The sequence below is a fragment of the Podarcis liolepis genome, assembly GCF_965112155.1.
Source record: "Podarcis liolepis genome assembly, chromosome: 14".
Lineage (NCBI taxonomy): Eukaryota > Metazoa > Chordata > Lepidosauria > Squamata > Lacertidae > Podarcis > Podarcis liolepis.
The window spans coordinates 20,464,272-20,478,427 of NC_139569.1; the positions used below are offsets into that span (position 1 = coordinate 20,464,272).

General features: G+C 45.7%; 1 protein-coding gene across 1 annotated transcript; it reads right to left on the minus strand.

Annotated features, from left to right (window-relative positions):
• Window positions 1–630: 630 nt before the first annotated feature.
• LOC310692694 (UPF0764 protein C16orf89 homolog) lies at window positions 631–12,602 on the minus strand. Its single transcript, XM_083473851.1, has 8 exons — window positions 10,667–12,602; window positions 9,629–9,778; window positions 8,431–8,578; window positions 7,792–7,906; window positions 6,045–6,180; window positions 4,492–4,596; window positions 3,698–3,772; window positions 631–2,012 (listed from the first exon to the last, which is right to left on the minus strand). Exons 1-8 carry the CDS (start codon window positions 10,836–10,838, stop codon window positions 1,942–1,944), a joined length of 972 nt encoding a protein of 323 aa, XP_083329977.1. The 5' UTR covers window positions 10,839–12,602; the 3' UTR covers window positions 631–1,941.
• Between the last annotated feature and the right edge of the window lie 1,554 nt (window positions 12,603–14,156).

Sequence of the window (14,156 nt, forward strand, 5' to 3'; positions counted from 1 at the left end):
CTGCTGGACCTTTATCCAGATAATGCACACTAGGAGAACAGCAGGCTCGTAAGAGATGCAAACGACTTAACTTCTTGCAGTGTTTATTTTTTAGCCTGTTCCTGGAGGAACTGTCCCTCAGCTACTGCTATGTAAAGCATAATGTGGGGTATCATTAAAAGTTAGCTGTAGTTTTTTTCTAGTAAAGGACCTGTTTAACTTTCAGATGTGGTGCCTGGGGCCTTATTATTGTCTCCCAGCTTTCTTTAAAGTGCTTCAGGGGGGAATTCCTTATTAAGATACGTTTGAGACTGATTTTCTAGTCTCCGGTGCATTCCAAACTCAAAACCATCCCTCTGGCTTTTGGTTAGCTCAAAATCAAAATAACTATATACATGGGAGACTTTGCTTTGTTTTTGTTTTAGTGTCAAGAAAAGCAACATTATGTCTTCTAAACATACATTTTCCCTCTGTGTTCTGAATAGCTGGTGGGGGGTGGGGGGAATCACACATGCACACTTTAGCGGGGGTTGTTTCATATTGTCATAAAGGTTGCACCACCCCCAACATCTACTGAGTGCTGAGTGGTAGCAAGATTCCAGGGGGTTCTTCGTGTTTCCATTAGGAATCAAAGCACAGCAGAGACTGTCATGTCTTTAAGAAATATGGTTTATTAACACACTTTTACAACTTGAGTGTAGATGCAATGCAGACTTAAACAATGCCTGTTGGGGTCTTGAACCAAAAATCGTAATCAACCATGGCAGAAACCTGAGCATCCAGGTGGAGAGACGACAAGTCAGATCTTAGGGTACTTGAAAATGCAGTTTATTGCAAAAATAGATAGAGTAAGTACATGGGTGGCACATTCAGATGGAAATGGCAATTATTTGGTTAAAACTATAGAGAAGGCAGAAGATATGGAAGACTGGGAGAAGCAGGATAGCACACGGTGCCAAAGGAGGGAACAATGCAAATGGAGCCAGATAGACAAGCGAGGAGCCTAATTAGATTGGATAAAAGAGATTAAAAGGTAAGTGATGCCTAGGCTAGGTGTGGATGAAGCTGTCCGTCTGAGGCCACATCTGCACCAGACATTTAGAACACAAACCTCTGTGCAGAAGCTGGAAGCATGTGGCTAGAATGCAGCCTACTGTACAAAAGTTAAGAGTCACATCTGTTGTGGAACTCACTTTTTGCCTCTGGCCCCACCCACACTACTGGTATGTGGTCCTTGGGTTGAAGAAATTGACTTAAGTTGTGCACAACAGAACCTGCACACCACTCATTCCCTTAAAACTGCAGCAGCTTGTGTTTTCAGTGTCCCTAAATGCTTAGCTTTGGAGCATGCCGTGGCTAAACAGCTCCCCTTTCGTGCTCATTGGGCGATTTCTAGGACAATGGAGACAGAGACCCTGCTGCAGAAATTGTCTTTGGCGATCACTCATACCTGAGTAAGATTATCTTCCATAAACACGGTTTTAACAATGAGTCTGTAAGTGACTGTGGAGGCCAATTCTGGATCCACACATCCTTCCACAGTGGGGACATTGGTTTCCGGGCGGGAGTTGATCACGGTGTGGATTTGCCAAGCGTGCCTTCCTCTTAGCACGTTTCTCCCTTGCTTCCTGAGTTTGAGTGTTCTTACAAAAGTGTAAGAGGTCTTCAACCCCAAAGATCCTGGGCCAGCACATCACTGCCCCTGCCCCATGCTAGGGAGACAGTTCAAGAAGACAGTGAGTCTCCTCCCCGTCCTAACGAGGTACCAGTACAGCACCCCACAATATGAATATGATTTTTCCAGTGCTTTAGTTGACCGGGATGTTGAGAGCACAGTCATGTTGACTAGCACCTAAAATGTACCTAGAGAGAAGAGCAATTGGTTTTTGAACAGGTCCTGCATTGCATAATAAAGCCAGAAAGTTAAGCTCAGTTGCATAAGAAGAAAGAAGGACGAAAGCATCAGAACCCGTAGTGGAGAAATCCTCCAATTGCTCCTACAGCCACGGCGGTATTGTGAGAAGCGCATTCACCTGCAAGGAAATGAGACTTTTGGTTATCAAAGGGAAGAGAGGATCGTAATTTAAACTGGGGGTGAGGAACTTTTGGCCCTCCTGTTGTTGCTTAACTACAGCTCCCATCAGCACCGAGAAGCATGGCCAAGGCCAAAGGATGCTTGGAGTTCTAGTTTAGCAAATTCTGGGAAGGTTCCCACAAACTATATAGTCTCAACAATGGGCTCTGTAATTTACAGGTTTCTTACAAACATGGAACGAGTGTTATGTGGCACTTGTAATGGTGCCAGTTTTGCAGCTCAAAGCCGTCAAGCGGACACATACAGGGTGATACGGAAGGAGAAAGGGGAGGGGTACCCTTCCTCTCCACCACTTCCTGAAAGGGGCCCGAGGCAATGACCTCGACTGTGCCCAGCTCTGCCCGGAACCCTCAGCCCCCACACTGTTGCACAAGCACCACACTATACCCCTGCCTTATAAATAAAAGGCTCTCTTTCCTATCTTCGTATGGGCAGAATAAGCCCTGTCCTTTTCTATGTCTTTCTCTCGCCCTATTTCTAACGTGAGTAGACCGTGCCATATTGTATCTCCATTCACTGAAACGGGACGCGCCTTAGCCAATCACAGCCTTGCATTTGCCCTGCAGGAGCTAGCTCACGGACCTTGCACGCCTCATTTAACCTCCTGACAAGCTACTGACGGCCCCCCGCGGCGAGAACAATGGAACCGAAACCCCGGACCTCGTAAAACTGTCAAAGCCTGGATACAATGTATCCACTTCGCTTCCGCTTTTGATCCTCAGTGCATATTTGTCCGGCAAAGCGGGAAACTTTGAAAATCTCTATAAAATCAACCACAACTCTGATTTTTTCCATCTTAGTGCCATTCAACTCAGTTGCCTCTAGACTCCATGATGCTCTCCCTACTTCCATAATCCCTGAGACGACAAGTCACGTACACAGGAACTTTCTAATCCCTTCAGATCGCACCTCCGGGCAATGCCAGGTGTCAGACCATGCATATCTCTGGACTATTGTCTTGTTACCACCGGTACTCAGAAAGTGTTTATCTATGCATATCTCCCACTCTGCATATTTCCCCCTCCCTTATCTGAAATGTTAATTAGTGCAACCCCACCTTTCTTAGATATATTCATGACGTGTGTAATGTATTCATGATGTAACCCGTGAAACCCAACCTTCACATAATGTATTCATGACGTTTCTTGCACTGTATTCTGGGACTTGGAGGGAACTTTTAAAAGTTCATGTCACCCCTTTCTCTGGGTTCAATCTCGCCTTGAACCTGTTGCGCAATAAACTTTGGATCTCCGCATCTTGCTCCTGCGTCCGGCTGAGCTTATTTTTCTCCGCTAGGACCCGCGGACTTTGTCCGACGTGCTGAGTGACAGGGCAACCCCGCACCCGGGATTTTTCCGTAACAAGGGTAAGGCAATCTCACAGATAAACTGTTCCCAAGTTGTTATGGTCTTCATATACTAATAGGAACAGCTTGAACTTTGCCTGGTAGCAAATTGGTAGCCAATGCAGGTCTCTGAGCAAAGACGTACTTTGTGGCATATCCATTGAAATTAATGGATCCGATGGGTCTACTCTGTGGGTGACTCTGTACATTATTTTTAAAATGTGTGATAGGTTGGGAAACAATTTTTATGCACCCACACCAGTTGCCATTATCTTTACCTTCAAGAATCTTCTCCGTTCTCTTTACTCTTCGTGCTTCCTTATGATGGTCTTCAGAAACTGGGCTGGAGGATTCTAACAGGGCACCGAGAAAGAAAGAGTCATTTGCTTGAAGGCAGAGGATGTGCTTTAGAATGTGGGCCCTCATTCACTCACAAACTTACAAGGCAAACTGTGCATGTTACTCAGTGGGATTTCCCACTCAGCTTGATGGGACTTACAGAGTAATCATAGACACATCTACTCCGAAGTAAGTCTTGTTATCTTCCATAGAGTTTACTCCAAGGTAAGAGGGTATAGGATCGTAGCCTTATCCTTTACTAACAGTGCAATCCAAACTCAAGATCTGCCAAGATGAGAGTTTGGATCTGGCAGTTCTTGGACTTTCCCAGCTTGGGTACCTTACGCCGGTTGAGCCAGAGATACACCAGGGTAAGTCCCTCAGCCAGTGCGACTTAAACCAGAGTAAGTTAAAAAATGGGAGGTTTTCGGAGGGCGTGAACAAAGCTAGACTCGCCCAGTGGCAGAGCTGCATGCTCTGGGAGCGGAGAGCAGGCGGGGGTGTGGCTCACCATCCACAGGGGTGTGGCGCCCGGTTCGGTTGGAGGGTGCATGGTGAGCAGGCGGGGGAGTGGCCACGATGGTACCCCCTTCCCCGAAATTTGCCTAATCCTATTGAATTTGTAGCAACTCTACTCAAATTGCATTCATTTTCTCCATAGATTTTTAAAAAAACACAAATTATGTAATTTGTACTCTAGCACTGGATGAATCAAGCAGCAGTGCTCACTCACCGAACATCCAGAAACATCCTCTTTCCCTTTTTTGCCAGTTGAGAATGATGTCCAGCCACCGTGGTTTATAGAAATCAGAGAATCCAGCCAGGCCACAAAACAAAACTGAGAGACAGAATGCAAACATGTTAAATGACAACTATCGTCTTCCATCCACCCTTCCTTCTTTCCATCCATCCTAGAACCCAGCAGTCAGTCTCTGACCCAAACACCAAGCAGACTTGGACCAGCTTAACTTCAGCAAAGATGGTAGCCTCACATGTCTTCATGGGGCCCTGCCCTTCTTATTGTGCATTTGTGATGCTTTGTGCTCATGGTGCTATTTGGATGGCCCAACACAATCCTGCCTCCAACCTTATTCATGCCCGCAAAAGTTTTGGGGTGGACATACTGCTTCATTTCCGTTCAGTGCTTATCCTGCATTTTTGTTGTTGAAATCCTTTAACTTGTCATACCACAAATGTTCTGAGGGTTTTTTGGTCCCATTTTTATGCAGTGGTACCTGTTAGGATTGTCCTACTTTCGTGTAGGATCCCGGCAGAGACACATGCCCGACTGGCATGTCCTCTCCCTCCTGGTCAATCGTTCACAAGCTTCAAAAGCTTTCTTCAGCCTGAACATCACAGCGACTGATGCCAAAAGGCATTAGCATGCTTAGCGATCCTGCAGAGCATTGCAGTTCACGTAACAGAACTCAGTAGCACAGCATTTTGGCTAATCTACTTTATTTACATATAATACACTCGGAGCATTCTGACTTAGCTCCTTCCTCTTTCCCATCAGACAACAAAGAAAGAAAGAAAGAAAGAAAGAAAGAAAGAAAGAAAGAAAGAAAGAAAGGACAAAGGACAATAGTCCTACATTCTGGAACACAGTGGTACAAAACATCCTGTCTCCGTCACTTCCCACACTGCGGAATGAAAACATATACCGTCATGTGACAGACAACAATCTCATGACTGCAAACATGGAGCAAGCATCCTAACAGTACCTTGGTTCTCAAACGCCTTGGTGCTCAAAGAACTTAGAACCCAAACACTGCAAACCTGGAAGTAATTGTTACAGGTTGCGAACTTTTTTCGGAAGCCGAATGTGCTCCGTTTTGAGTGTTATGCTTCCGTTTTGAGAGCCATACTTCAGTTTTGAGTGTTATGCTGAAGTCTGTCTGTTTTTTGCTATTTATTTTGCGTTTTTGCAGCTCTTTTTGTTTTGTTTTTGTGACTGTGTGGAACCCAGTTCAGCTACTGATTGATTGTGTGACTGCAGTACATTGTTTAGTGCTTTCATTTTGTGGATCAGTGATCTCATTAGATAGTAAAATTCATGTTAAATTGCTTTTTTTAGGGGTTGTTTTTAAAAGTTTGGAACGGGTTAATCCATTTTGCACTACTTTCTATGGGGAAGCATGCCTTGGTTTTGGAACGCTTTGGTTTTGAAATGGACTTCCAGAACAGATTAAGTTTGAGAACCAAGGCACCGCTGTAAAGTGGTTCCCTGAGTGAAGAACACTGCCTTGAACAGTGACACTATAACATAGCAGTAAGGCCACTTACTGTTTTCCGTAAAAAGGTCTCCCATGGTCCGTAGGAGTGCTTGCTTTTCAGCTTCGACATTGATTTGCATCATTAAGTGACAGAACACACTCTTGTAATATTGCGCATTGTGGAAGAGGGGATCCGAGCATCCTTTCTAGATGTAAACAAGAATCAGGGGAAGAAAGACTGTTTTTCATATACCATCTTGTAGCACAGTTTTGCTTGTCGAGAAAGCGATGGTGAAGAATGAAAGTATTCAGCTAATCAGAGAAAATGGCAGTGCTCTCCCTCCCAAATCACCATTAAATTACCTAGAGAGAACCAGTGTGAATATTCACAAATATTCAAAACTCTGAAGATTTCCAGTTTCGCCAGGACACATTTGAGTGGGAAAATCTAGAATGAGACTTTTGAACCTTAAAATATTCAAAATGAGTGTGCTTTCAACCCAATGACATTTTGTGATTGTTTTCGTAGGCAAAAAAACCCTATTCCCCTCACAGAGCTACAATACCCAGAGTGATTTAACAACCAGTCATTTTCCTTAGCAATTCCCAGGGAATTGTCACTCTGGAATGGGAATAGGGGGGTCTCTTAAGAAGTCTCAGGACCTGTAACAAAGTATGGTTCCCAGGATTCCTTGTGGGAAGCCATGACTGTTTAAAGTGGTATAATACTTCTTTAGATTTTCTATTGATAACTGAAGCACTGGAAGGGCAATTTCCACCAAGATAGTGGCTGCATTGTGGTCCTGCAAGAAACCACCCCCACTCCTAGCAAGCATTCTTTAAAAAACAAACAAACCCAAAACCCAATAACCCATAACCCATAACCCAACTGCAATTTACACAATTATGTAACGTGCAGTTAGCTCTAAATATAAGTGCTTTCCACCTAACAGGTGCTCTCAAGTACTAAATACCATTACATGTCAACCATTAGATACAACCGAGTACTAAACCAATGCATGTCAACTATCAATGCTGTCAAATATTGACACTGAATGTTAAAACCACATCAAATACAGACAGTACAACTTATTCTATGAATATTTGACTAATCTGTTCAAGCACACACATTTATGTACAATGTGCCTTAGAAGTCATTCACAAACATTAACCTGTTTTAACTGTTTTTAATTCTGAATTAAATTGTCACTGGTCCTGGGTCCTGCGAGTGAAAGGTGGGTAATAAATTACTCTACCACCACCACCACTAGAGTACAGTGGTGCCTCGCAAGACGAAATTAATTTGTTCCGCGAGTTTTGTCGTCTTGCGATTTTTTTCGTCTTGCGAAGCACGGTGTCGGGAAAGTTTTGGGAAAGCTTCAAAAATCACCAAAGTCTTTAAAAACCTCAGAAAAGGCTACCACACCGCGTTCTATGAGTTGCTCCTCAAAGTCAAGTCGCAACTGTATTAACGGTGTTAAGAAAAAGGAAACAAACTTGCAAGACGTTTCCGTCTTGCAAAGCAAGCCCATAGGGAAAATCGTCTTGTGAAGCAGCTCAAAAAACAAAAAACCCTTTCGTCTAGCGAGTTTTTTGTCTTGTGAGGCATTCGTCTTGCAAGGTACCACTGTGGTACTAATCTAGTAGTAGTAGTAGCAGTAGTAGTAGTATTCATGGTACTTTTCGTCCAAGGTTCTTGATTCTGGATGAAAGGTGATATTCTGAACACAATGCTAGGCTCATTCCCATTCCCTACCCCTGCCCGCCCCCCATTAATGTTTCTGCCCTGTTAGCAAAGCACATGGCCAACTCCTTACCATCTCTGCAAACAGGAAGTAGAAAAGCTGATGGGACAGACCGTATCCCGAGCAGTGTGTTTTTATCATGATGCTTCTGCAGTTATCTGGAACAAGGCAAGGTGTGCCACCAGCCCTTTTGTAGAAAAGCATGGCATTAGGCAATTTCAAGAGCCAGACAGGTGAGAGATTTGTGTAACAGGCAACCCATGCTTCGGGGGTACCTGGACTGCACGAGACACACCAGTATTGTGGTGTTAAACCAAGATACTGTTGCATGCACCCCAGTCTCTAGGTGGCGAGAGACTCCTCTCCTCTCCAGCCATTACCTAGCATTTGGTTTTCTTAAAATGAATGTCAACAGACACTGTGGCGTCTTTAGGATTTATGGTTTCATTTACATATATAAATCTAGAGCAGGGGTCAGCAACCTGCGGCCCATGACCCACAAGTGGCCTACAGGGGGTCATTTAAACAGCCCACAGGCCATCCCCGAACCAAGCCGCCCACTTGGCAAGTCCCCCCATGCTGCGCTAAACCAGCGCAGTGCGGAGCGGGGACTCACTTCTGCGGCACTGGGTGAGGTAAACCTTGCTGACCCCTGATCTAGAGTCACAATATTAACACTAGGTATGACAGAGAGGTAAGCAAAATTCCTACCCTGATCCTAGCAGGATGGATATGCAGGAATCGCTTGTATCCAAGTCCAGACATGAGCCATTGGTTGGGGAGAAAGAAACAGGAGGATCATTCTGAGCCCACTGATGGGGAATCTTCCAAAACCCTGGGCTTAAAGCTTGATGAAATGCTGCAAAGGGGGAGTGGGTGGCAAGGGGCAGAGATAATAGTTTGTTATTATTTTGCAATGACTTAGTTTGTAGGTAATAATACTGAGCTAGAGAGACCATTGTTATGACTTGGAATAGGGGAGCTTCCTATGTCCCAATAGGACAGGGGTAGGAATGGATGACAACAGTGAATCTGTGAACAACCCTTACATGGCTAAGAGGCAGGTACATCCTGGCGGGCCTCATTGCCCTGACTACATTCAAACATATTTCATACACATGTCAATTTTGTGTGGATACCTATTTGAACTTAGGGAGGGCTGGCATTATATGTTTCATTTAAGATTCATACATTGACGATCACTGTAACTGCAATGTGAACTGATGGTAGCCTATTGTTTTATCATATTTTATTTTCTCTCTTTTTCTTCTTCTTTTTTCTCTTTTCTTCTTATTTAATTTGCAAATAAAAAGCAATCATAATAATAAGACAGGGGAATCGTTTTCTGCCCACGGGCCACATTCCCTTTTTGGCAACCTCCTGGGGGCCATATGCCAGCGGTGGGTGGGGCCAGAAGTGAAAGTGGGTGGAGCAATGCCATTGTTTTTTACCGTTTTACCATTTTTTACCATTGTTCAGGAGGCTAATTTCTGCACACACTTGCACACCCCTTTCTGTATTCCACAGGGGTGGCCCAACCCCTTTTGCCGCCTGAGGTCTACCTCATGGGCAGGCTGGCCCTGATATTCCAACCAGTCCAACGTGAGGGATGATCAGAGTTCAGGGACACATTCCAGCCAGGCAGAAACATTTCTGGGTGGGTGGAGCAGGGCCATTGAGGGTTGTGGCCTGGGGAGAGTTCCAGGGGCCAGAAAGAGAGGCCTGGAGGGTGACATTTCCCCCCTGGGGTTGAGCCTTGCCACCCCTGTGATAAGTCACCTTGAAACATGGGGATAGCAGATATTTGGGGAACGTCTTTGCCCTGAAGACAGATTCCTGCCTGCCTACTGTCCTCTCTAGCTGCAGCCCACCCCCACCCCCATTCCACTATGGTGAGGTTTGATGCTACCTCTGTAAGAATCCGGCTCGTTCTTCTCTAGAGCACGCTTTGCTTTTTCGATCAAAGCTGACACCTTCGCATCCAAGCGTCGCACTCGCACTTGCTCCGACTCTAATCCAGACACCGAGGCCCATTTCTCCAATGTTCCATTCAGATACGCTGGATATTTGAAGAAGGGAAAGAATATTTTTGAATCCTGCCTCTAAAGGATGGAGAGTTGGGGTGGGTCAATCCCCCCCCCCCGTTATATCCAGCTAAGTTCTATTCAGTGTAGACCTATAGGCATTGGTGAACCTAAGTGAGTCATGCCTGTTAACTTCAATGGGTCTACTCTGGGTAGGACTAGCATTGGACACAGCCCACAGTTCAGTTCTTCACATTTCTGCATTAGTGTTCTCTCTCTCTCCCTCCCCACCACCCTAAATAAATTTACACTTATTTCTTTACTTTCTGGCCCCTCCATTCAGTGTTAGAACAAAGACAAATTTGCCTTTGTCTAGAAGAACCTGAAGGAAAAGCTGCTTGGTTTTTAATGCTCAGTGGGATGGGAAGGACTCCTCACCCAAGGAAGACGTTTGGAAAACGACTGTACGAAATAGTCACACCCAGACTTGACGAGTGAAGCTGGCAATTTTTAAGGTGAGAGAAAAGAAAGGAAGGAAGGAAGGTGGTGTAACAGGAAGAATTAGTCTAAAACACACTTAGCTAGGGAGGGAGCCCCATTGAACATAATGGGACTTAGGGCTCAGCCACACTTACCTTTTGCCTTACTCTTCGCAGACAAAGGCCCACATTTTGTAGGCCCTGAGCTTTCCCTACAAAAACCTGCTCGGTCAGAGCAAATGTCATTTTAGGTTTTCTAGGAATTGCTTCAGTTCAGCTTCAAAGAGCGAGTTTTCATGGGGAAAGCTCCGGAGCTAAAAAACCAAAAGCACACGGACCATGCCTCGAAAGAGGGGAGGAAAGGTGAGTGTGGATAAACCATTATTCCTGAGTAAACATGCCTAAGGGTTGTGCTATATGTCTCCAAAGTAGCTGGAACTGTACCTTGCAACAGACGATATCCAAACACTCCATCTATGTTGAGTTCATTATATTGCTCTTCCAGGAACAAAGTTGCTTTCTCCAGTGCGGAGATGATCAAATTCCTCTTATCCTCACATCTGGATAAATTCAGGTTAAGGAGGAAAATCAACAGCTGGAAACGGAGGAACAGCATGCTTTGCTAGAAGGCTCTGCCACTGAGGAATGCCAGTTGCTTCTGAGCGGTGCCTGAGAAGTGTCCTGCTCCACTCTTCCAAAGCAAAATATTATCTGTGCAAATACTTGTCAAAGGGAGGGACAAAGCACCACACTATGACTCCGTGGACACCTTCGGGAAACATTTGCATGGTATGTGAATGCCCAGGTGCTGTTCTTCTGATGAATCATTTGCACACATCCTTTCTATGATGCTATGAATTTCATCTTCCTCTTGATCCTTTAGTCAATCCATGTATTCTGGTTCTTCTCAGTGGCTGTTTCTTCTAGAATTTCAGCATGAGAGATACCTGAATCCAATCCTCTTCAGGGGACAAATCAAATCTACTCCAGTCCCCCTGAGTTAACCATTCTGAGCTTTCAGGTTGAACAACTTCAGTTGACAAGTTTACCTCCTCTTCTTTAAGAATTTCTCTTTTTAAATTAGTGTTTCAGGCTTCTTCCATAAATGTTCCACAGTTCAGTATAAGGTGTTTGTGTATAGAGTGGATGTTTTTATTGTTCTCCTTTTCTTTTCTTTTTTAAATTATATTTTTATTAAAGTTTTCTTGGTTTACAAAGGTATAAGCAATGTCTCTTTTTTCAAGTTACATTTTCCATAGGTCAGTTTCATTTGTTGAGACATTAGGGTTACATTAGGAAGAAAAGAGGGGAAGAGGTGGAGGGGGGAAAGGCGAGTGGGGGTGAGGTCAGGAGGCGATGTTTCTATTTTGCTTAATGTATGTGTGGGGTTTTGTGTCAGCATTGTTTGTGCAGATTCTCTTTGCTATTCACTTGTGTTCCTTTGGTGGTGAGAGAAATTGGGGTTGGCCTAGGGTACGGTCACCGGTTGCTTGTTTGTGATTGGCTGTGGTGAACTTTGTTTTTGTGTGTGAGTTGGGGTGTGTGTGTGTTTTTGAATCAGGTTAGCCATGTTGATTTGTATGCTGTCTTGTTGGGCTGTGTATGTGATAAAGGGGAGCCTTTTCTAACAGATAAATGGGTGAACGTCTTGTCTGCCTATTTCTTTGTGGTGATTCGTGCTCTGTGAGATGGGAGATCCCCATGGACTTAAAGCTCCAGGTCCCAGTTTTACAATTTAATGAGCAGAGTTGAATCTCCTTTGGTTGTTTTCTCTCAGTCTAGCTTTCCTGCAGAGTTTAAAGGCTTATACACATTAACTTTTCCCCTGCTCTTTCCAGGCACAGTCCATACTTTAAACCTCTGTGTCTGAGTGTCCTTTTTTCTTCTTTTGCCCTGGATCTTTCCCCACAAAAACTCACTCTTTAAAGCTGATTCGGAGGAAATGGCAATCTGCAGAAAACCCGAATCAATGTTTGCTCTGATTGAGTGTTAAAAGAGCAGCTTTTCATGGGGAAAGATCTGGGGGGAAAGAAAAAGAAAAGGAAGAAAGAAAAGCACTTGGACATGGAGCTTTAAAGTGTGGAGATGTGCCTGGAAAGAGTGGATCAAAAGATAAGTGTGGATAAGCCCTAACTGGAAACACAGGCTGCAAACCAGAAATTTGTATACGATCTTGGATACCTGTAGATCTCAGGGCAGTTCACAACGTAAAATCACAATGTAAAAAACACAAAACACGTAATAAAAATATGAACCAAAACAAGCACACATTTAAAAGGGTATTGGATATCAATCAGCACAAGACCAAGGGAAAGTGTTCTAAAAACTCTTTATGGCATGGTTGTAAACTTTTACAAAGTTGTAAGTCTTATCCTGTTGCCTTGTATTTTTTTTTTAAGATATTTTTATTACTTTTCTCAAATACAAAAATCAAGTCAAGTAGACGGCATTAATAAGAAAAAAGAAAAAGAAAGAAAAGAAAAAGAATCCATCTTTTCAAAACATTTTTTCATCACCAACCGGACTTCCCCATATCCCCCTCACCCTGCATTCTTTATAATAAAAATATCAGCAAATTATTATCTTGTTTCATGTATTGCTTTGTACTTGTTTTTATTTTCATTTTATAATACACAAAAAGCAATAACAAAGCAAGTGAGTTAAAGAAAAGAAAGCAAGGCAGTGAGGAGAGAGTGCTGGTATTCAAAAAACAGCATTATAATTCCTAACAATTGTCCTTCACAAATACATTACTATTCAATAATGTTTGTGCACAGCAGCCCATGAGAGGTGGGTGGTTGCGAGTCATGGTCCTTTTATCTTAATGTACCGTATTTTTCGCCCCATAAGACGCACCGGCCCATAAGACGCACCTAGATTTTAGGGGGGGGAAATAAAGGAAAAAAAATTTATTTCCCCCCCAGGTGCGCTGCGCTACACCAGGAGCTTGGGGTGTGCGGAGCTCAGCGCGCCCCAAGCTTCTGCGTGCCGGCAAGGTCTCCGCTAGTGTGGGAGAGCCGGGCGCCTCTCCCAGGGCTAGCGGACCCCTGCGCTAATCCAGAAGCTTGGGGCAAGCTGAGGTCAGCGCGCCCCAAGCTTCTGCGTGCCGGCAAGCAGTCCACTGCCGCCCCAAGCCTCCCGCACCCGGCAGGAGGTCCCGCCGGGTGCGCGAGGCTTGGGGCGGCAGCGGACTGCTTGCGCGCACCTAGAAGCTTGGGGCGTGCTGAGCACAGCGCGCGCCAAGCTTCTGCATGCCGGCAAGCAGTCCGCTGCCGCCCCAAGCCTCCCGCACCTGGCAGGAGGTCCCGCTGGGTGCGCGAGGCTTGGGGCGGCAGCGGACTGCTTGCGTGCACCTAGAAGCTTGGGGCGTGCTGAGCTCAGCGCGCGCCAAGCTTCTGCATGCCGGCAAGCAGTCCGCTGCCGCCCCAAGCCTCCCGCACCCGGCAGGAGGTCCCGCTGGGTGCGCGAGGCTTGGGGCGGCAGCGGACTGCTTGCGCGCACCTAGAAGCTTGGGGCGTGCTGAGCTCAGCGCGCGCCAAGCTTCTGCATGCCGGCAAGCAGTCCGCTGCCGCCCCAAGCCTCCCGCACCCGGCAGGAGGTCCCGCCGGGTGCGCGAGGCTTGGGGCGGCAGCGGACTGCTTGTGCGCACCTAGAAGCTTGGGGCGTGCTGATCTCAAGCTTCTAGGTGCGCGCAAGCAGTCCGCTGCCGCCCCTAGCCTCGCGCACCCGGTGGGACCTCCTGCCAGGTGCGCGAGGCTTGCAGACACTCGCCCGAAGCAGGGGGAGCCCTCCAGAGGGCTCCCCGTGCTTCGGGCAACAGGCTGCCGCCCCAAGCCTCGCGCACCCGGTGGGACCTCCTGCCGGGCGCGCGAGGCTTGCAGGCATTCGCCCCATAAGACGCACCCCGATTTCCCCTTCATTTTTGGAGGGGAAA

Bases quoted from the DNA above. Each gene is read 5' to 3' on its own strand.
- LOC310692694 (XM_083473851.1), bottom strand. From the start codon at position 10,838: ATGCTGTTCCTCCGTTTCCAGCTGTTGATTTTCCTCCTTAACCTGAAT. The intron at 7,907-8,430 runs GTAGGAATTTTG...TTTCTACAAAAG, and splicing joins TCCATCCTGCTAGGATCAGG to GGCTGGTGGCACACCTTGCC. The intron at 3,773-4,491 runs GTGAGTGAGCAC...GTGCCCTGTTAG, and splicing joins AGGATGTTTCTGGATGTTCG to AATCCTCCAGCCCAGTTTCT.